Below are 22,053 nucleotides of genomic sequence, written 5' to 3' on the forward strand. Positions count from 1 at the left end.
CCCGTCTGTGTTTGCGAAGCGACGGATCGAATCGCGGAATCCAGTCACAAATGGAACTTGCTATATAAAGCAGAACGTCACGGATTTTGGCTATTTTTGAATGAATAAATCAAAAGTAGGGCTGTACAATGAATCACACCTCGATATGGACTAGTGTCTATAAATATTAAAGCTAAAAGAGATACGCGTCTCTGGGAATGAGCGCTCAATGTGTGCTCCACTACACACACACACACACAGAGAGAGAAGCACGGGTGACTCACGCTCGTGGTGTTTTCAGCATTTCACTGTATTGAGACATGATGTGTAGGCTACAGCTACACGTGCATTTCATCGCAGAGCTGCTATGAGAGTCACTTGACGAGAATTTGATAAAACTATCGTCATTCATTCGTTTCACACAGAAACTGTTTGTCTTTACGACAACCTGTCAAAATAAAAGTTAGGTATAACTTGAAGAAATTATAACAGAAATATATTACTATTGCACAGTAGAGTATACTTCAGGCCTAATAATAATAATAATAATAGTTTATTAAAACACACAGAAACTCAAATGTCTACAACCCACCAAAATAAAAGTCCGGTCTAACTCAAATTAATTAGAAAGAAATTGCACAGTAAAATGTATTTTAAAATAACACTTTTTTTTTTTTTTCAAAAACACCATTTCTAAAAGTAAATTGTCAGCTGATAAGGACCATATTCATATAACATCTAAGGCTAAATGTAGCTCAACTGACTGAGTTAGATAGTGATTAACACTTCATCTTCATATTTCATAATGCTCTCAATTACATGTCGATGCATAGGCCTACTGTATGCATTAGTGAGTGTGGTGGTGCTTATGGGGTGACGCTCTGGGTTTGGTGAGTATGCGGCGGCGGTGGGGTGGGGTGGGGGGGGGGGGGGTGCTGAGAACAAAAAACTAGACTACACCACTGTGTTCAAGGAGACTGAGACGCACTAAGATTCCGCGATTCCCGCCCACATGTAGAAATCGAATTTTCAAGCCGTTTGCTTTTTCTACCTGAGAACGAAAACCGAAAGATCAAGCTGAATACTTGTTTTTCGTTGTTGTTTTTTTTGTTTTTGTTTTTTTGTTTTTTTTGTTTTTTTTAAAGAAAAAAGAAAAAGGAACTGTTTTCTCGTTTTTCTACTTTCAATATCAAATCAAAAAACGAATGAACGCAGCGTACACGGACCTGACATTATTATGACTCATCTTAACCTCGAACAAACGCATAAAACACATGCGAAAAGAATACGGATGTGCGTTATAGCTCGTCACTGCATCACAACTGGAGAATCTAAAGTTTTTTTCTTAATATTTAAAAACATTTTCAGACCTGAACAAACAAACTGAGGTTTCCACCAATCTTTCGTGATTTTTTTTTAATGTGCATCGCTATTTCAGACGTCTCCTTATGAAATGAGTCATGCAAAATAATAACTTTTCCTCTGTAATTTCATTTACATTGAAAATCAGACCCCATCTATGAAAATTAGACTTTGTAAGCTTTCAAGTGATATATAGTTTTTCAATATTACTTTAGGTTTAGACTATGATATAATTGTTTTAAATATATAATAGCAAACGTCCCACTGGTAGGACGGTGACAGTTAAGGGGGGAGACAGCGAGACATGAGAGAGCTCTGCACCAATCACGTAACAGAACGTACAAAGTGATCTACTATGTCCCCCAGTCAGAGCAGCAGAACAATGAAGAGAGCTGAAGACAGAGAGCGGTAGCTTCACATGCTGCTATGAAGCCGATTACAACAAAACGGACACCTTCAGTGGATTGTATTACCACAAAATGAAGATCTTTTCTTGGTTAAATTGTTCATAATAGAGGAATATGTTAACGGAATGGGAAAATATATCGTGAAAATGAGACGCGGGAGGAATGGAGAATCGAAATGGGCAGCGCTTTGGCTACTCGGTGTCTCTCTTTTGTGGAATACAGTCGGAGCTCTGACTCGCTATACTATACCAGAAGAACTACATGAGGGGTCAGTCATTGGAAATATCGCTAAAGATCTTGGTCTTGATGTCTCAGCTATTGCAAATCGCAATTTACGGATAGCTTCTGAGAGCAGCAGACAGTATTTCAGCGTTGATTCAGAAAAGGGTGAGTTGGTCGTGAACAGCAGAATTAACAGAGAAAGTCTGTGCCCTCAAAGCGCTAGCTGCATTTTGCCATTACAGGTTATTATAGAAAATCCGTTACAACTGCATAGATTCGAGATAGAAATACAAGATATCAATGATAACGCACCGATTTTCCACACATCAGACGGTATTTTGGAAATAGCTGAATCCATCTCCCCGGGAGACCGATTTCCGCTTGAGAGTGCAGAGGATTTGGATGTAGGGAGGAATAGTTTGAAATCATATTCGCTAAGCAATAATGAATGTTTCCGATTAAATGTGAAAACGCTTGGGGATGGTAGGAAAGTACCAGAGCTTGTTGTTGATAAACCACTGGATAGAGAGAAAAAATCTGTCTACAAACTTATTTTAACTGCTGTAGATGGCGGTGAGCCTGCCAAATCTGGGACTACTTTAATACAGATCAATGTTGTGGATAGTAATGACAATGCTCCAAAATTTGACCTGCCAGCATACAAAGCATCCATACGAGAAGGTGCTCCCGTTGGTTCGACTGTGTTAACTATAAAAGCCACGGATTTAGATGAAGGTGACAATGGCGAGATACAATACTTTTTAGGTGTACATACACCCGAACCTGTGAGAAAATGTTTTTCTTTGAAACCGGACACGGGGGAAATTACAGTTATAGGAAATATTGACTACGAATCTGCTAAATCATACCGATTTGACGTGAGTGCTAAAGACAAAGGGAATCCAGAATTGGTGGGTCATTCGTCGGTTCAAATAGACATAATTGATGAAAATGATAACCCTCCAGAGATTATTTTAACATCATCACCCAGCCCTGTGCCTGAAAATGCCTCTGTCGGAACAGTTGTAGCTTTAATTAACGTAAATGATTTAGATTCTGATGTTAATGGCAGAGTAAACGTTAATATATCTCCCGGGGTTCCATTTACCTTGAAACCGTCCTTTGACAATCATTATTCACTGGTAACAGACTCATCTTTAGATCGTGAGGTAATTGCAGAATACAACATAGAAATAGTAGCGACCGATTCTGGTGTACCACCCTTAAAGACGTTAAAGGCTGTAAATGTTAAAGTACTTGACGTGAATGACAACCATCCAGTATTCTCGCAGACCTCATATAATGTTTATATACAGGAAAATAATTTAGCAGGTGTTTCATTGTTTTCTGTATCTGCATCTGACAATGACCAAGATAAGAACGCTTTACTCACTTATTCAGTTTTAGATTTAAGTTCAAGCCAAGTGCCAGCATCATCTTATTTTTATATCAATTCTGAGAACGGAACTATTTACAGCATGAGCTCATTTGATTATGAGAAAATGAAACTAATCAGTATTGTAGTTCAGGCTAAAGATCATGGCTCTCCATCTCTGAGCAGCAACGCCACTGTTCATGTGTTTATTCTGGACCGGAACGATAACGCTCCTGCTGTCATTTACCCGTCCATATCCATGGGGTCTGTCCCTCATCAGAGGATGCCCCGTTCTGCTAAAGCAGGACATCTCGTTACTAAGGTAACAGCAGTGGACGCCGACTCGGGTCATAACGCCTGGCTCTTCTACAGGCTCGCGGAGGCCACGGACGCGTCACTGTTCAGTGTGAATTTACATACGGGAGAGGTGAGGACTAAACGCGCTGTTTCAGAGCAGGATGACTCCTCTCAGAGACTGATGATAGAGATAAAGGATAATGGAGAACCGATCCAGTCCACCACAGTCACAGTGGATATACTGATAGAGGACGGGTTTCATGAACCCATCTCAGACTATAGAGAGAAAACAGTCGAGCCCAACAAGAAAACGGGTAAAATAACTTTATATCTGATCATCTCTTTGGCTTCCGTTTCCTTGTTGTGTCTGATGACGTTTTTCATCTTGCTGGTGAAATGTGCGCGAGGCAGTAGAGGCGGCTCAAGCTGCTGTATCAGGCGAACTGATTCTGGATACAAGAACCCCAACAGAAACCTGCAGATCCAGCTCAACACTGACGGGCCCATTAAGTATGTGGAGGTTCTGGGAGGAGACATGATGTCTCAGAGTCAGTCCTTTGGCTCCTATCTCTCTCCAATGTCAGAATTCAGTGATCTCACCCTCGTTAAGCCCAGCAGCACCACAAACTTTACAGACACGCTAAACGTGCTTGATGCGTCATTACCAGACAGCGCGTGGACGTTCGAGAGCCAACAGGTGAGGCGCAGAATAATTAATTACCTCAGCATAAATAGATATTTTTATACGATTGTTTTATTCTTCTAAACAGTGCATAAACACAATTTAAGTTAGACACATGCTTGATTGTGTGTGTGGGTGGTCTGGTAAACCCTACATTATGAGGGCAAAATATCTCTACAAAGATGGCAATATCCGAAATCCTTGTCCTTGTGGGGACATTTTTTGTTCCCCATGAGGAAAACAGCTTATAATTCATAAGTGATGGTTTGTTTGTTTTCTGTTTGTTTGTTTTTTATGTAAAAATGCATAAAGTTTTCTGTAGATTTAGGGGTATGGTTAGTGTAAGGGGATAGAATATACAGTTTGTACAGTATATGAAAAAAAAAAAAAAAAAAATCATTTTGGACAGAGGTAAAATTTCTGTAGGGATTTTATTTTTATTTTATTTTTTTGTATTTAGAGAAAATGCAGTGGAACAATTTGAAATTGTAAGACGTTTCAGGGCGCTGATGCCCGTCATTGTAAGACTTTTGTGTATCGCCTGTCAGGCACAAATCGTACCATATGGATACCGAAGCAAACTCTCGGGGATAATACCGACGGTTTTGGACTGTGTTCAGCACTTTGGACTGGACAGCTCCCGTGACGATATGACGCTTCAAAGTTTTATAGGTGCTACTTTATGCGTGCTGGTTTGGAAGACATTGTTGCATCATTTATTACAAATAAAAAAAACAAAAAGCAAACCATAAATAAAATTTGCTGTAATAATTATTTAACATTTAATTTTAACAACAACAAAATTGCTCTTGCTCTTCTCTGTTATGCTCAAATGCTCACCCTGTTAGTTTAACAATGTCTTGCGTACAACCACATTTGCCCATCTAGCTACGAAATAAGTCTGAGATAAGCTGCATTGCATATTTAGAGCACAGCTCTCCACTAGATGCCGTAACACCACAGAGGGCTAGTTATGCCTTTAAGAAACAGCAGAGCATCTATTGGACGAGTGTGCGTTGAGCTCTGTACCAATCGTGCTTCAGACCATACAAAGGGATCTACTCCCTCCCCCAGCCAGAGGAGGAGTACAATGATGAGAGCTGTAGAGCGAGAGGAAACATGAACGCTTTATGAGGCTGATCACCACAATGAGGATGCGTTGAGTAGACGTTTATTTGAAAATGGAGAGCAGCATTCTGATTTTCTATGGATATAAGATAAAGATTTGTTGATGGGAATATCAAGCACAACAGAGAAATGAGGCACAGGAGGATCAGAGGGTGGAAATGGGCAGTGCTTTGGCTGTTCGCTTTCTCTCTATTGTGGAATACAGTTGGAGCTCAGATTCGCTACACAATTCCTGAAGAGTTAAAGGAAGGATCTATCGTTGGGAATATCGCGAAGGATCTTGGGTTTGACATCTCAGATATCGCCGAGCGTAAGTTACGGATAGCATCTGAATCAAACAGACAGTATTTCAATGTGGATTCAGGGAAGGGTCATCTGGTAGTAAATGGCAGAATAGACAGAGAAACGCTCTGTGGACAAAGCGCCAGTTGTCTGATGCCACTGCAGATCGTTATTGAGAATCCATTACAGTTACATAAAGTTGAAATAGAAATACAAGATATAAATGATAATGCACCAAACTTCCATACAAAAGAGGCCACATTAAAAATATACGAACTGACTGCTGCCGGCGCACGATTTACCCTTGAAAGTGCCGAGGACCTCGATGTTGGCAGCAATAGCTTAAAGACTTATTCAATTAGCAGTAACAATTTTTTCCGTCTTAATGTTAAAACTTTAAAAGATGGAAGAATGGTACCTGAACTTGTGGTTGAAAAACCTTTAGATAGAGAAAAACAGTCTGTACACAAGCTAATATTAACAGCTCTGGATGGTGGTAATCCAGTGAAATCTGGCACATCTTTACTGCAGATAATTGTGCAAGATATAAACGACAACGAACCAAAATTTGAAGTTGCTGCATACAAAGCATCTGTTCTAGAAAGCGCCGTTGTTGGTTCAAGTGTGATCAAAATAAAAGCCACTGACTTGGATGAAGGTCCTAATGGTGAAATACAGTATTCATTCGGTGCGCACACGCCTGAACTTGTAAGAAATGCGTTTACTGTGAACGCTGAAACCGGTGAAATAACAGTAATTGGAAAACTAGATTACGAGACTAAAAAAACATACACGTTTGATGTCTGTGCTAAAGACAAAGGGAATCCAGAACTCGAGGGACAGTCATCGGTTCAAATAGATATCCTAGATGAGAATGACAATCCTCCAGAGATTATACTGACATCTTCACCGAGCCCTGTACCTGAAAATGCAACGGTGGGAACTGTGGTGGCTCTGATTACCGTCAAAGATTTGGACTCCGGTAATAATGGAAAAATTGAGCTAATTATCTCTCCGGGTGTTCCTTTTAAAGTGAAACCCTCCTTCGATAACCACTATTCGTTGATAACTGACTCATTATTAGACCGTGAGGTTCATTCTGAATATAATGTAGAAATACTGGCCATAGACTCTGGTGTTCCACCGTTAAATACGTTAAAGGCTGTAAATGTTAAAGTACTTGACGTGAATGACAACCATCCAGTATTCTCACAGACCTCATATAATGTTTATATACAGGAAAATAACTTAGCAGGTGTTTCATTGTTTTCTGTATCTGCATCTGACATTGACCAAGATAAAAACGCTCGACTCACTTATTCAGTTTTGGATTTAAGTTCAAGCCAAGTACCAGCATCATCTTATTTTTATATCAACTCTGAGAACGGAACTATTTACAGCATGAGCTCATTTGATTATGAGAAAATGAAACTAATCAGTATCGTAGTTCAGGCTAAAGATCATGGCTCTCCATCTCTGAGCAGCAACGTCACTGTTCATGTGTTTATTCTGGACCGGAACGATAACGCTCCTGCTGTCATTTACCCGTCCACATCCATGGGGTCTGTCCCTCATCAGAGGATGCCCCGTTCTGCTAAAGCAGGACATCTCGTTACTAAAGTAACAGCAGTGGACGCGGACTCGGGTCATAACGCCTGGCTCTTCTACAGGCTCGCGGAGGCCACGGACGCGTCACTGTTCAGTGTGAATTTACATACGGGAGAGGTGAGGACTAAACGCGCTGTTTCAGAGCAGGATGACTCCTCTCAAAGACTGATGATAGAGATAAAGGATAATGGAGAACCGATCCAGTCCACCACAGTCACAGTTGATATACTGATAGAAGACGGGTTTCATGAGCCCATCTCAGACTATCGTGAAAAAACTATAGAGCCCAACAAGAAAACGGGTAAAATCACTTTATACCTGATCATCTCTTTGGCTTCCGTGTCCTTGTTGTGTCTGATGACGTTTTTCATCTTGCTGGTGAAATGTGCGCGAGGCAGTAGAGGCGGCTCAAGCTGCTGTATCAGGCGAACTGATTCTGGATACAAGAACCCCAACAGAAACCTGCAGATCCAGCTCAACACTGACGGGCCCATTAAGTATGTGGAGGTTCTGGGAGGAGACATGATGTCTCAGAGTCAGTCCTTTGGCTCCTATCTCTCTCCAATGTCAGAATTCAGTGATCTCACCCTCGTTAAGCCCAGCAGCACCACAAACTTTACAGACACGCTAAACGTGCTTGATGCGTCATTACCAGACAGCGCGTGGACTTTCGAGAGCCAACAGGTGAGACGCAGAATAATTAATTACCTCAGCATAAATTTATATTTTTATGTGATTATTTTATTCTTCTAAACAGTGCATACACACAATTTAAGATATACACATGATGGTGCACATGCTTGATTGTGTATGTGGGTTGGTGCGTTGTCTGGTAAACCAACGCTATCTCACGACCAATTCGTACGAATGATAAAAAGATGGCTAATTCGTACGAATTCGTACGACCTCACTCGTACGAATTTGTACGATTTGTCTAAACCCACGTGATGGGTAGGTTTAGGGGCGGGGTCAGGGGTAGGTCGTTCGTATGAATTCATACGAATTGGGAAATTCGTAAAATATGTACGATTTTGCAAAAATCGTACGAATTCGTACGAGTGAGGTCGTATGAATTCGTACGAATTAGCCACCTTGTAGAATTTGTACGTTTTCCCGTGAGATCGGTTTGGGTAAACCCTACATTATGGGGGCAACATGTCTCCACAAAGATGGCAATGTCCGAAATCCTTGTGGCGACATATTTTGTTCCCTATGAGGAAAACAGCTTATAATTTATAAGTGATGTTTTTTTTTTTGTTTTTTTTGTTTTTTGTTTTTTTTTAATGTAAAAATGCAGAAAGTTTTCTGTGATGGGTAGGATTAGTGTAAGGGGATATAATATACACTTTGTACCAATTTTTTTTGTACATAAAAAAAAAAAACATGTCCATGAAAAGTCCCCATAAAACATGAAAACGCGCGCTGTGTGTGTGTGTGACAGCGGCCGCTGCAGGGCGGTTAGCACAAATATCGCTACCTGGTTTAATTGAGCATAACCATTTTGGACAGAGGTCAGCATCAGCTAGAATTTTAAAAGAAAAAGGGTGATTTTTTTTTTTTTTTTTTTGTATTTGTATTTGTATTTAGATAAAACGTAGAGGAAACCAAATAATTTCTAAGACATTTATAAGTTTAATAAAACGTGACAGTCGGAAAATAAAATCACATTTTAAAACGATATGTGTGAATGTCTAATAATGGTACTGGTAAATGGTAATCTTGATCTATTAATGCCCGACGCGTTTCTCTTTATGGGAAGATAGAGCGCTGATGCCCGTCATTGTAAGACTGTTGTGTATCGCCAAGGCACAGTTCATACCATATTTATGATATCGAAACAAACTCTCGGAGATAATGGCGAAGGTTTTGAACTGTGTGTTCAGCACTTTGGACTGGACAGCTCCCGTAACGATGTGATGCTGCACAGTTTTAGGTGCTACTTTATGCGTGCTGGTTTGTGTGTGTGTGTGTGTGTGTATATATATATAATGAGCAAAACTTGGCCACTCAAAATGTAATATTCAATTATTTTAATTATCACAATTAAAGTTTTAATTGTATTAAACTGAACAAGCACAACATTCAGCATCCAATCAAATATTCTTAAGGATTTATTATTATTAATAATGTTATTTCAACATAATATCTCATTATTTCGACATAATATGTGTGCGTGGAACAAGCAAGATGTACATTTGTAAATCCGGTGATAGGGGTGCATTGAATTTTATTAATAAACTAGTGTTTTCTGTGTCAGTGTCGGCTACAAAGCTCCGTAGTGAACGCGCCTATAGAGAGAAAATGCACATAATGGATTACATAATCAGAGAGTAGCCTATTTCATTTCGGTTTGAATTGTTTCGTTTAAAGACATTTCAAGCTTTCTATAGAAATATTTTTACACGTCTGTGAGGCATATGCTGAGTTTCAGATAATTTATGATGAGATGCACTCCAGTTCACGTGCAATGCAATCGCGCCCGCCTCCATGTCATGATTATATTGTCTGCTATATTTTCTTTTCTTTTTTATTAAATCCAGGCAATTGGTTGATGAAAAATTGATTAAAATTAAGATACAATTTATACAAAACGAAATTCCCTTTAAAGAAAGGCTTTCTACAAAACAAAACTTGTGGTCAAAAAGTGGTCAAAATCATGTCTGACCCACTCCATGTCTCCCGATATATTGCACATCCTGTCTTACTCATGCTGTTCACTTTTCATAATTAGCATAGATGAGAAAAAAAAACATTATAATATTTTAACAAATATGAAACTAAATGTGCTTATTTAATGGCTACAACACATATAGAAGGCCCACAGACTCTCTATTTGTAAAAATTGCTGCACATTCATTTAATTCTGAATTTTGCAAAAATAAGTTGAAATGCATTTGTTTGTGCATAGTAAAACATATCTGCAACATTTATCAAGTTCACTGATAATTGTGTGTGCATTTATTAATCATTATGATACTAAAATCATAATGAAGTAGGCTTTACTATATGTACAAAAAAAATCAGATGTGCCCAGAATATGAACGCAACGTGTTTACATGTTAAGCATTTTCCTCCCATAGAAAACCATTATAATAACGCTTAATGTGGCTTAATGCAGAATATCCCCTTATTATGTCGAAATAACGTGATATTGTGTCGAAATAACTTATTATGTTGAAATAACTACTAATTATGTCGAAATAACGAGATATTATGTTGAAATAACGACTTAATATCACGAAATAACAAGATAAGTTTTATTTTTATTTTTTCTTCACCATGCGGTTCAGGGCTTCCATAGAAAACAGCCTGAATATAATTGCTTCCAGACATTATTTTTGGGGGTGCTATCTGGGTGCTTTGGTCTTTCTTGGGGGTGCTGAAACACGTGCTAGCCCCTCCCTAGCGCCGCCCATGCTGGTTTGGAAGACATTGTTGCATCATTTATTACAAACAAACAAACAAAAACATAAATAAATAAATAAATAAATAAATATTGCTGTAATAATGATTTAGCACTTAATTTTAAGAACAACTAAATTTCTCTTGCTCTTCTCTGTTATGCTCATCTTGTTACTTTAACGATTTTTTTTGCGTACAACAACATTTGCCCGTCTAGCTACGAAATAAGTCTGAGATAAGCTGCATTGCATATTTTAGCTCACAGTTATCCACTAGATGCCGTAGCACCACAGAGGGCTAGTTATGCCTTTAAGAAACAGCAGAGCATCTATTGGACGAGTGAGCGTTGAGCTCTGTACCAATCGTGCTTCAGACTATACAAAGGGATCTACTCCCTCCCCCAGCCAGAGGAGGAGTACAATGATGAGAGCTGTAGAGCGAGAGGAAACATGAACGCTTTATGAGGCTGATCAACACAACGAGGATGCGTTGAATAGACGTAATTATTTGAAAATGGAGAACGGCATTCTGATTTTCTATGGATATAAGATCAAGATTTGTTGATGGGAATATCAAGCGCAACAGAGAAATGAGGCACAGGAGGATCAGAGGGTGGAAATGGGCAGCGCTCTGGCTGTTCGCTTTTTCTCTATTGTGGAATACAGTTGGATCTCAGATTCGCTACACAATTCCTGAAGAGTTAAAGGAAGGATCTATCGTTGGGAATATCGCGAAGGATCTTGGGTTTGACATCTCAGATATCGCCGAGCGTAAATTGCGGATAGCATCTGAATCAAATAGACAGTATTTCAGTGTGGATTCAGGGAAGGGTGATCTGGTAGTTAATGACAGAATAGACAGAGAAACGCTCTGTGGACAAAGCGCCAGTTGTCTGATGCCACTGCAGATCGTTATTGAGAATCCATTGCAGATGCACAGGGTAGAGATCGAAATACAAGATATAAATGATAATGCACCAAACTTCCACAATAAAGATGGCGTATTGAACATTTCTGAATTGACTGCTCCAGGTGCTCGATTTCCCCTTGAAATTGCCGAGGACCTCGATGTTGGCAGCAATAGCTTAAAGACTTATTCTCTGAGCAATAACAACTTCTTCCGTTTAAATTTAAAGACACTTAAAAACGGAAGGCAAATACCTGAGCTGGTGCTTGATAAATCATTAGATAGAGAGAAACAATCAGTTCACAAGCTAATATTAACAGCTCTGGATGGTGGTAATCCGGTAAAATCTGGCACGTCTTTACTGCAAATAATTGTTCAGGATTTTAATGACAACGAACCAACATTTGAAGTTGCTGCATACAAAGCATCTGTTCTAGAAAGCGCCGTTGTTGGTTCAAGTGTGATCAAAGTAAAAGCAACAGATTTGGATGAAGGTCCTAATGGTGAGATACAGTATTTATTCTCTGCGCACACGCCTGAATTTATAAGAAATATTTTTAGTGTGAACGCTGAAACCGGTGAAATAACAGTAGCTGGAAATCTAGATTACGAGACTACCAAATCATATACATTTGATGTCTGTGCTAAAGACAAAGGAAATCCACAGCTCGAGGGACAGTCATCGGTTCAGATAGATATCATAGATGAGAATGACAACCCTCCAGAGATTATACTGACATCTTTACCGAGCCCTGTACCTGAAAATGCAACGGTGGGAACTGTGGTGGCTCTGATTACCGTCAAAGATTTGGACTCCGGTAATAATGGCAAAGTTGAGCTGATTGTCTCTGCGGATGTTCCATTTAAATTAAAACCAACTTTTGATAGCCATTATTCACTGATAACGAATTCTTTCTTAGATCGTGAGTTTCATTCTGAATATAATGTAGAAATACAGGCCATAGACTCTGGTGTTCCACCATTAAAAACTATGAAGACTATAAATATTAAAGTGCTTGATGTAAATGACAACCCTCCAGTATTCTCACAATCATCATATAATGTTTACATAAACGAAAATAATCTGGCAGGTGTTTCATTGTTTTCTGTATCTGCGTTTGATATTGACCAAAATAAAAACGCTATACTCGCTTACTCGATTTTGGATTTAAGTTCAAATCACGTTCCAGCGTCATCTTATTTTTATATCAACTCTGAGAACGGAACTATTTACAGCATGAGCACCTTTGATTATGAGAAAATGAAACTCATCAGTATTGTAGTTCAGGCTAAAGATCATGGCTCTCCATCTCTGAGCAGTAACGCCACCATTCATGTGTTTATTCTGGACCGGAACGATAACGCTCCTGCTGTCATTTACCCGTCCACATCCATGGGGTCTGTCCCTCATCAGAGGATTCCCCGTTCTGCTAAAGCAGGACATCTCGTTACTAAAGTAACAGCAGTGGACGCGGACTCGGGTCATAACGCCTGGCTCTTCTACAGGCTTGCGGAGGCCACGGACGCGTCACTGTTCAGTGTGAATTTACATACGGGAGAGGTGAGGACTAAACGCGCTGTTTCAGAGCAGGATGACTCCTCTCAGAGACTGATGATAGAGATAAAGGATAATGGAGAACCGATCCAGTCCACCACAGTTACAGTGGATATACTGATAGAGGACGGGTTTCACGAGCCAATGTCAGACTATAGAGAGAAAACTATAGAGCCAAACAAGAAAAGCGGCAAAATTACTTTATACCTGATCATCTCTTTAGCCGCTGTGTCTTTGTTGTGTCTGATGACGTTTTTCATCTTGCTGGTGAAATGTGCGCGAGGCAGTAGAGGCGGCTCAAGCTGCTGTATCAGGCGAACTGATTCTGGATACAAGAACCCCAACAGAAACCTGCAGATCCAGCTCAACACTGACGGGCCCATTAAGTATGTGGAGGTTCTGGGAGGAGACATGATGTCTCAGAGTCAGTCCTTTGGCTCCTATCTCTCTCCAATGTCAGAATTCAGTGATCTCACCCTCGTTAAGCCCAGCAGCACCACAAACTTTACAGACACGTTAAACGTGCTTGATGCGTCATTACCAGACAGCGCGTGGACTTTCGAGAGCCAACAGGTGAGACGCAGAATACTTAACTCAGCATCCATATAGAATTGTGTCATAATTGTATTCTTCGAAACGGTGCATAAATATAATTTCACATATATTGCACCTTTAAAAGTGTGATGGTTCACATTTTTGATACGTATGTGTGTGTGTGTGTGTGTGTGTGTGTTTTTGTGTGTGTGTGTGACGGTGGGGGGGGGGTGGGGGGTGGCTTGGCTTGGCTCAGAGATCTCTTGCGTCTCTATTTTGGACAGAAGTCAGCATTAGCTGTAGTTTTATTTTTTGTAAAAAAAAAATTAAAAACATTTTTTTTTTTTTGAGGAATCGTAGAGAAAACTTGGACATGTTTGTCCGGTTTCACGGACAAGGCTTAGATTAAGCCAGGATTAGGCATTTGTCCAATTGGGGCATTTAAGTAGATTTTGTAACGTGCATAAAAAAAATTAAAAAAAACATTACTGGTGTGCATCTTGAGACAAAACAATGACATTGACATGTCAGTGCAAGTTTCTTTTAGTTAAAGCAGCTCAAACATTAATTTTAGTCTGGGACTAGGCTTAAGCCGTCTGTGAAACCGGGGGGTTTAGACGTTTATTCGTTTGATAGAGCTTACCAATAACGGGAATTCGCATTTAAAACGATATATGTACATGTTTCATTATAATAGTTGTAAACGTCTTGTGCCGATCCACATTGCGTGCAGTGAAATAAAATGGATTTAATTTTAAACAGTTTAGCATCAATATTTCTAAAACCATGACTCAGCAACGCTATCATTAAAGGTTTTTTTTTCTGAATTCAAAAACGTTTAATAAATTTTACTGACGTGCAAATTCTATATTTAGCCAACTTTTCGCACAATATTTGATGTCATGTCGAAACTCCTGGAGATAAACGTTTTCAGAGTGCGGTCAGCACTTTGGACTGGACAGCTCCCGTAACGCTGCGACATACAGCAGCGACAGGCAAAGTCAGTCCTGAAGTGCCGCTGTCCTGCAGAGTTTAGCTCCAACCCTAATCAAGCTCACCTGAAACAAACTAATCAATGTCTTCAGGACATCACTAAGGCTTCAGACCAATGAGTTTTATTTATTTTTTAGGGTTGGAGCTAAACTCTGCAGGACAGCGGCACACCAGGACCTACGTAGTCTATTCCTGCTCTAAAGTTTTAGAAGGCATTGTTGCAACAACAACCAAAAAAAAAAAAAAAAAAACATTTTGTTTATTGGGACAATTTGCTCAATTTTCCTAAATAATAAAATATGCAAAAAGGCTTAAATAGCACATTAAATTACTTGTATTGTTTTATACTGAATTTTAAGAACAAACTAGTTACACTCGCTCATCTCCCCATGCTCAATGATCATACGCTGTCATTTAAAAGTCGTTTTGCGTACAGAAACATTTGCCTCTCTAAGTAGCTCAGAAACTAGAATAATACTATATGTATTGCACGTTTTAGCTCACAGTTCTCCGCTAGATGCCGTAACACACTACAAGGGGCTGGTTATGCTTTTAAGAAACAGCAGAGCATCTATTGGACGAGTGAGCGTTGAGCTCTGTACCAATCGTGCTTCAGACCATACAAAGGGATCTACTCCCTCCCCCAGCCAGAGGAGGAGTACAATGATGAGAGCTGTAGAGCGAGAGGAAACATGAACGCTTTATGAGGCTGATCACCACAACGAGGATGCGTTGAGTAGACGTAATTTTTTTGAAAATGGAGAACAGCATTCTGATTTTCTATGGATATAAGATCAAGATTTGTTGATGGGAATATCAAGCGCAACAGAGAAATGAGGCACAGGAGGATCAGAGGGTGGAAATGGGCAGCGCTTTGGCTGTTCGCTTTCTCTCTATTGTGGAATACAGTTGGAGCTCAGATTCGCTACACAATACCTGAAGAGTTAAAGGAAGGATCTATCGTTGGGAATATCGCGAAGGATCTTGGGTTTGACATCTCAGATATCGCCGAGCGTAAGTTGCGGATAGCATCTGAATCAAATAGACAGTATTTCAATGTGGATTCAGGGAAGGGTGATCTGGTAGTTAATGACAGAATAGACAGAGAAACGCTCTGTGGACAAAGCGCCAGTTGTCTGATGCCACTGCAGATCGTTATTGAAAATCCATTACAGATGCATAATGTAGAGATAGAAATACAAGACATTAATGACAATGCACCAAACTTTCATACTAAAGAGGCCACATTAAAAATATCTGAACTGATTGCTCCAGGCACACGATTTACCCTTGAAAGTGCCGAGGACCTCGATGTTGGCAGCAATAGCTTAAAGTCTTACTCACTAAGCAATAACAATTATTTCCGTCTTAATGTTAAAACTATAAAAGATGGAAGAATAGTACCAGAACTTGTGGTTGAAAAACCTTTAGATAGAGAGAAACAGGCCGTTCACCAGCTAATATTAACAGCTCTGGATGGTGGTAATCCAGTGAAATCTGGCACGTCTTTACTGCAAATAATTGTTCAAGATATAAACGACAACGAACCTAAGTTTGAAGTTGCTGCATACAAAGCATCTGTTTTAGAAAGCGCCGTTGTTGGCTCAAGTGTGATCAAAATAAAGGCAACAGATTTGGATGAAGGTCCTAATGGTGAGATACAGTATTCATTCGGTGCGCACACGCCTGAACTTGTAAGAAATGCGTTTACTGTGAACGCTGAAACCGGTGAAATAACAGTCATTGGAAAATTAGATTACGAGACAAAAAAAACGTATACGTTTGATGTCTGTGCTAAAGACAAAGGGAATCCAGAGCTCGAGGGACAGTCATCGGTTCAGATAGATATCATAGATGAGAATGACAATCCTCCAGAGATTATACTGACATCTTTACCGAGCCCTGTACCTGAAAATGCGACGGTGGGAACTGTGGTGGCTCTGATTACCGTCAAAGATTTGGACTCCGGTAATAATGGCAAAGTCGAGCTGATTGTCTCTCCGAATGTTCCATTTAAATTGAAACCTTCCCATAATTATTATTCTTTGATAACTGACTCATTTCTTGACCGTGAGGTTCATTCAGAGTATAGTGTAGAAATACTGGCCATAGACTCTGGTGTCCCACCATTAAAAACTGTGAAGACTATAAATATTAAAGTCCTTGATGTAAATGACAACCCTCCAGTATTCTCACAGACCTCATATAACGTTTACATTAACGAAAACAATCTTGCAGGCACTTCATTGTTTTCTGTGTCTGCATCTGATATTGACCAGGATAAAAACGCTCTACTTACGTATTCAATCCTGGATTCAAGTTCTAATCACGTTCCAGCGTCATCTTATTTTTATATCAACTCTGAGAATGGAACCATTTACTGCATGAGCACCTTTGATTATGAAAAGGTAAAATTGTTCAGTGTTCTAGTTCAGGCTAAAGATCATGGCTCTCCATCTCTGAGCAGTAACGCCACCGTTCATGTGTTTATTCTGGACCGGAACGATAACGCTCCTGCTGTCATTTACCCGTCCACATCCATGGGGTCTGTCCCTCATCAGAGGATGCCCCGTTCTGCTAAAGCAGGACATCTCGTTACTAAGGTAACGGCAGTGGACGCGGACTCGGGTCATAACGCCTGGCTCTTCTACAGGCTCGCGGAGGCCACGGACGCGTCACTGTTCAGTGTGAATTTACATACGGGAGAGGTGAGGACTAAACGCGCCGTTTCAGAGCAGGATGACTCCTCTCAGAGACTGATGATAGAGATAAAGGATAATGGAGAACCGATCCAGTCCACCACAGTCACAGTGGATATACTGATAGAAGACGGGTTTCATGAGCCAATTTCAGACTATAGAGAGAAAACTATAGAGCCAAACAAGAAAAGCGGCAAAATTACTTTATATCTGATCATCTCTTTAGCCGCTGTGTCTTTGTTGTGTCTGATGACGTTTTTCATCTTGCTGGTGAAATGTGCGCGAGGCAGTAGAGGCGGCTCAAGCTGCTGTATCAGGCGAACTGATTCTGGATACAAGAACCCCAACAGAAACCTGCAGATCCAGCTCAACACTGACGGGCCCATTAAATATGTGGAGGTTCTGGGAGGAGACATGATGTCTCAGAGTCAGTCCTTTGGCTCCTATCTCTCTCCAATGTCAGAATTCAGTGATCTCACCCTCGTTAAGCCCAGCAGCACCACAAACTTTACAGACACGCTAAACGTGCTTGATGCGTCATTACCAGACAGCGCGTGGACGTTCGAGAGCCAACAGGTGAGACACACTCGTTTCAAGTCAAACAATGTCATTTAAACAAGTTAATGTTTACATTCAGTATATTACGTAACAGTGATATAGTTGCGCTGCTTTCAGAACCTTGGACAGCACCAGACGTTCTTTTGTCTGAGAGAAGTAACGTTCCTCCAATAGTAAAGCACGATTTTAACCCCGCCCCTTTTGACTCTTTTCCAAGACCCCCACACTTGTTGCTCGCAAGAGCTGTATTGTTATTTTAGAAACTTACAACCAATGGTGGAGATGGATACAAAACAAAACGTTTCTAAAACGTCTAAGATAAATGCATCTAGGAAATGCATAAATTAAAATCTCGAAGGAATCTATAGCTGCTAGTGAAAATAGTAATTACTCTGGTGTGGGTGTGAATTCACTGCGCGCTTATTTTCTTAGTCAAAACGATTGTTTTATCCTAAAAGTAAAAACTAAAAGTGACGGAAGTAAAATCCCAATTTTAGTCTTAAACACTATGGCGCTATGCATTGTTCTAAAATTGGGTTTTAATTCTGGCATGCGCAAACGAGCTGGGATTTTCTTTCTTTCTCATAACAGTGGAAATAACTTAAAATACCCTGTAGTTTTTGGTCATACAAGAGCAAGGTAAATTAGAAACTGTAAAGGATCTTCTTTTATTTGTATACACTCATCACAACAACAAATCGTTATGCTTTTGTAAAGTAAAGGAAACGAAACAAACAAGGAAACAGGATGCGCTTTCTGCTGTCTCTGTCTCCTTTCTGGTGCGTGTCACAAAAAATGAACCGAAACTTAGTCTATGTGCCTCAGTCACGATAAGAATTATATCTATAAAAAGCTTGAAATGTGAAATTAATTATGTAATCCATATGAAACCAACGAGAAGTACAGAGGTAATCTGCTCAAAAGTATATGTTTGTGTATGAGCGCTTCCCAGTGAGGAAACAACAAGACACAAGAGTGAAAATCTCGCTCAACTTTATGATTAAAATATTAATTTTTCAAAATGTTCCGATATTGTTACATTAAAGTTCATAATTGTTATACGAATGTTACTTTAACAGCTGCATGAAATACCCACTGTGGTTCCTGATTTATTTTTATGATAAACGTCCTTTGGATATAAAATATTGTACTAACATCTGAACATTATTGCATAATAATAATAATAATAATAATAATATCAAAGGATTTAGCTTTAAATAATTAATATAGAAATATATAATTTGTAATTTTTACAGAGATCATAAATAAAACTATGGTGCATCACTCTTCCATTGCAAGGTTCTTTTTTGTGAGTTTAACAGCAGGTGCTGATGCTGTGCCTTTAAGAAGCAGTTCTCTTGCTATTGGTTATTTCGACTTATGCCTACACCAATCACATGCAGAATTACACAAAGAGATCTACTCCTTCCCCCACTGACATCACAACGTTCAGTGCAAGCGGAGGCGAGGGATGCTCTAATCGCTCCGATTAAAAATGGATTTTAACATATTTTTGAGGCAAAATGGACAATCTAAATTGTCATCGTGTATTGGGATCCCTAGTTTTTTATCAGCACGGTGAATTGTCTGGATTTTAAATCAAAATGACAAAGAGGATGGCATTCAGATGGTGGAGGCATTATTTGGTCTTCTTTTTTCTCTTTCTTCTTTTGTGGAGTACGACAGAAGGACAGACTCGCTACTCAATTCCAGAGGAATTAAATGTGGGCGCTGTTGTTGGAAATATTGCAAAAGATTTAGGTTTGAAAATATCTGAGCTGTTTGACCGTAAATTGCGAATAGCCTCTGAATCAGGTAAGCAGTATTTCAGCTTGGATTCACGCAGAGGAGAGATAGTGGTTAACGAGAGAATCGACAGAGAGATCCTTTGTGGAGAAAACGCAAATTGTCTGTTGCCTCTTCAAATAGTTATCGAGGACCCTTTACAACTTTATAGAGTGGAAGTCGAAATACAGGATATTAATGACAATTACCCGCATTTTCAGTCAACTGACAGCGTTTTAAAAATAGCAGAATCTACTGTTCCTGGTATGCGCTTTCCTTTGGAGAGCGCAGTAGACCCAGACGTAGGCAGTAACTCTTTGAAATCGTATACTTTGAGTAAAGACGAATGTTTCAGTTTAAAAATAAAAGATCTTGGTGATGGCCGAAAGGTACCCGAATTAGTACTGGAGAAACATCTGGATCGCGAGAAGAAACCAATGCATCAGCTGATGTTAACTGCCATAGACGGAGGGAACCCGGTTAGATCTGGAACGTCACAAATTAATGTCACCGTGCTGGATAACAACGACAACAACCCCGTATTTGAGAAGAATGTTTACAAAGTAGCTATAGCTGAAAACAGTAAACAAGGTACGACATTTCTAAAAGTTGAGGCAAAAGACTTGGACGAAGGCCCAAATGGAGAGATCAAATATTCCTTAGGGGAGCACATGTCTGATGCGTTGCGCTCGTTGTTTCACATCGATGAGAAAACCGGGGAAATGTTTCTAAACGGGGAGTTGGATTATGAAACCACTCCTATGTACAACATTGAGATACGTGCCAGAGACAGAGGTGTCCCCGAAATGGAGGGCCATTGCACAGTAAAAATAGAAGTCTCGGATATCAACGACAATCCACCGCAGATATTGCTTACGTCTAAACCGAGTCCTTTGCGCGAGGACGCGCCAAGCGGGACAGTTGTAGCGTTAATAAGCGCACGGGACATCGACTCTGGTGACAATGGAAAAGTCAGACTACAGACACAGTCTGGCCTTCCATTTATTTTAAAACCTTCTTTCTCAAATGAATATTCGTTGGTCACAAACGGTGTTTTAGACCGCGAAACGTTCCCGGAGTATAACGTGGAAATCACTGCATTTGACTCAGGCTCGCCGCCTTTAAGTAGCAAAACAATAATTCCAGTTAAAATTCTCGATGTTAACGACAATTCCCCGAAGTTCTCTGATAGCGTGTATCATGTGTACATAAGAGAGAATAACACTCCAGGCTCTATTATCTGGTCAGTATCCGCCCGAGACGTTGATGTCGGCGTAAATGGCAAAATATCATACTCTATTGAGAACCCTAAAGCTTGGGATACCCCAATATCGTCGTATTTGTACATAAACTCTGACAATGGAAGCATATTTAGCATGCATTCGTTTGACTTCGAAAAAATAAAAGTGTTTGAGGTCATCGTTCAGGCTAAAGATCATGGCTCTCCGTCTCTGAGCAGCAACGCCACAGTGTATGTTTTTATTTTGGACCAGAACGACAATGCTCCTGCTGTCATTTACCCGTCCACATCCATGGGGTCTGTCCCTCATCAGAGGATGCCCCGTTCTGCTAAAGCAGGACATCTCGTTACTAAGGTAACAGCAGTGGACGCGGACTCGGGTCATAACGCCTGGCTCTTCTACAGGCTCGCGGAGGCCACGGACGCGTCACTGTTCAGTGTGAATTTACATACGGGAGAGGTGAGGACTAAACGCGCCGTTTCAGAGCAGGATGACTCCTCTCAGAGACTGATGATAGAGATAAAGGATAATGGAAGCCCGGAGCTTTCCACTACGGTTACGGTGGATATACTGATAGAGGACGGATTTCACGAGCCCATCTCAGACTATTATAAGAAAAACGTAGAGCCTAGCAAAAAAAGTGGAAAAATTACTTTATACCTGATCATCTCTTTAGCCGCTGTGTCTTTGTTGTCTTTGGTGACATTTTTCATCTTACTGGTGAAATGTGCGCGAGGCAGTAGTGGCGGCTCAAGCTGCTGTATCAGGCGAACTGATTCTGGATACAAGAACCCCAACAGAAACCTGCAGATCCAGCTCAACACTGACGGGCCCATTAAGTATGTGGAGGTTCTGGGAGGAGACATGATGTCTCAGAGTCAGTCCTTTGGCTCCTATCTCTCACCAATGTCAGAATTCAGTGATCTCACCCTCGTTAAGCCCAGCAGCACCACAAACTTTACAGACACGCTAAACGTGCTTGATGCGTCATTACCAGACAGCGCGTGGACGTTCGAGAGCCAACAGGTGAGACACACT

The 22,053-nt window shown here is 40.2% G+C and overlaps 2 protein-coding genes across 44 annotated transcripts in view; both read left to right on the plus strand.

The window, feature by feature from the left end:
• Positions 1-22,053, plus strand: part of LOC311076813 (protocadherin gamma-C5-like) — a gene marked incomplete at its 5' end in the record, with an annotated part of 165,391 nt that overhangs the window by 133,103 nt on the left and 10,235 nt on the right. For 2 of the 43 annotated variants that reach the window (XM_084105287.1, XM_084105262.1), the window contains one exon: positions 21,370-22,041. The exons of 33 other annotated variants lie outside the window; for them this stretch is intronic. In XM_084105287.1, coding sequence (XP_083961413.1) covers positions 21,370-22,041 — 672 coding nt within the window. Of the gene's footprint in view, positions 1-5,259; positions 8,027-10,888; positions 13,779-14,169; positions 18,008-19,420; positions 22,042-22,053 lie in introns of those variants that run through there. 8 more of the 43 variants (XM_084105289.1, XM_084105264.1, XM_084105246.1 and 5 more) reach the window with 8 other exon arrangements.
• Positions 1,739-4,408, plus strand: LOC311076583 (protocadherin gamma-C5-like; the record flags this gene model as incomplete). The annotated part of the gene is made up of 1 exon (XM_084104923.1): positions 1,739-4,408. The coding sequence occupies exon 1, from the start codon at positions 1,874-1,876 to the stop codon at positions 4,406-4,408; it is 2,535 nt and encodes an 844-aa protein (XP_083961049.1). The 5' UTR covers positions 1,739-1,873.

The sequence above is a fragment of the Abramis brama genome (genome assembly GCF_963993115.1).
Source record: "Abramis brama genome assembly, chromosome: 25".
Taxonomy (NCBI): Eukaryota; Metazoa; Chordata; class Actinopteri; order Cypriniformes; family Leuciscidae; genus Abramis; species Abramis brama.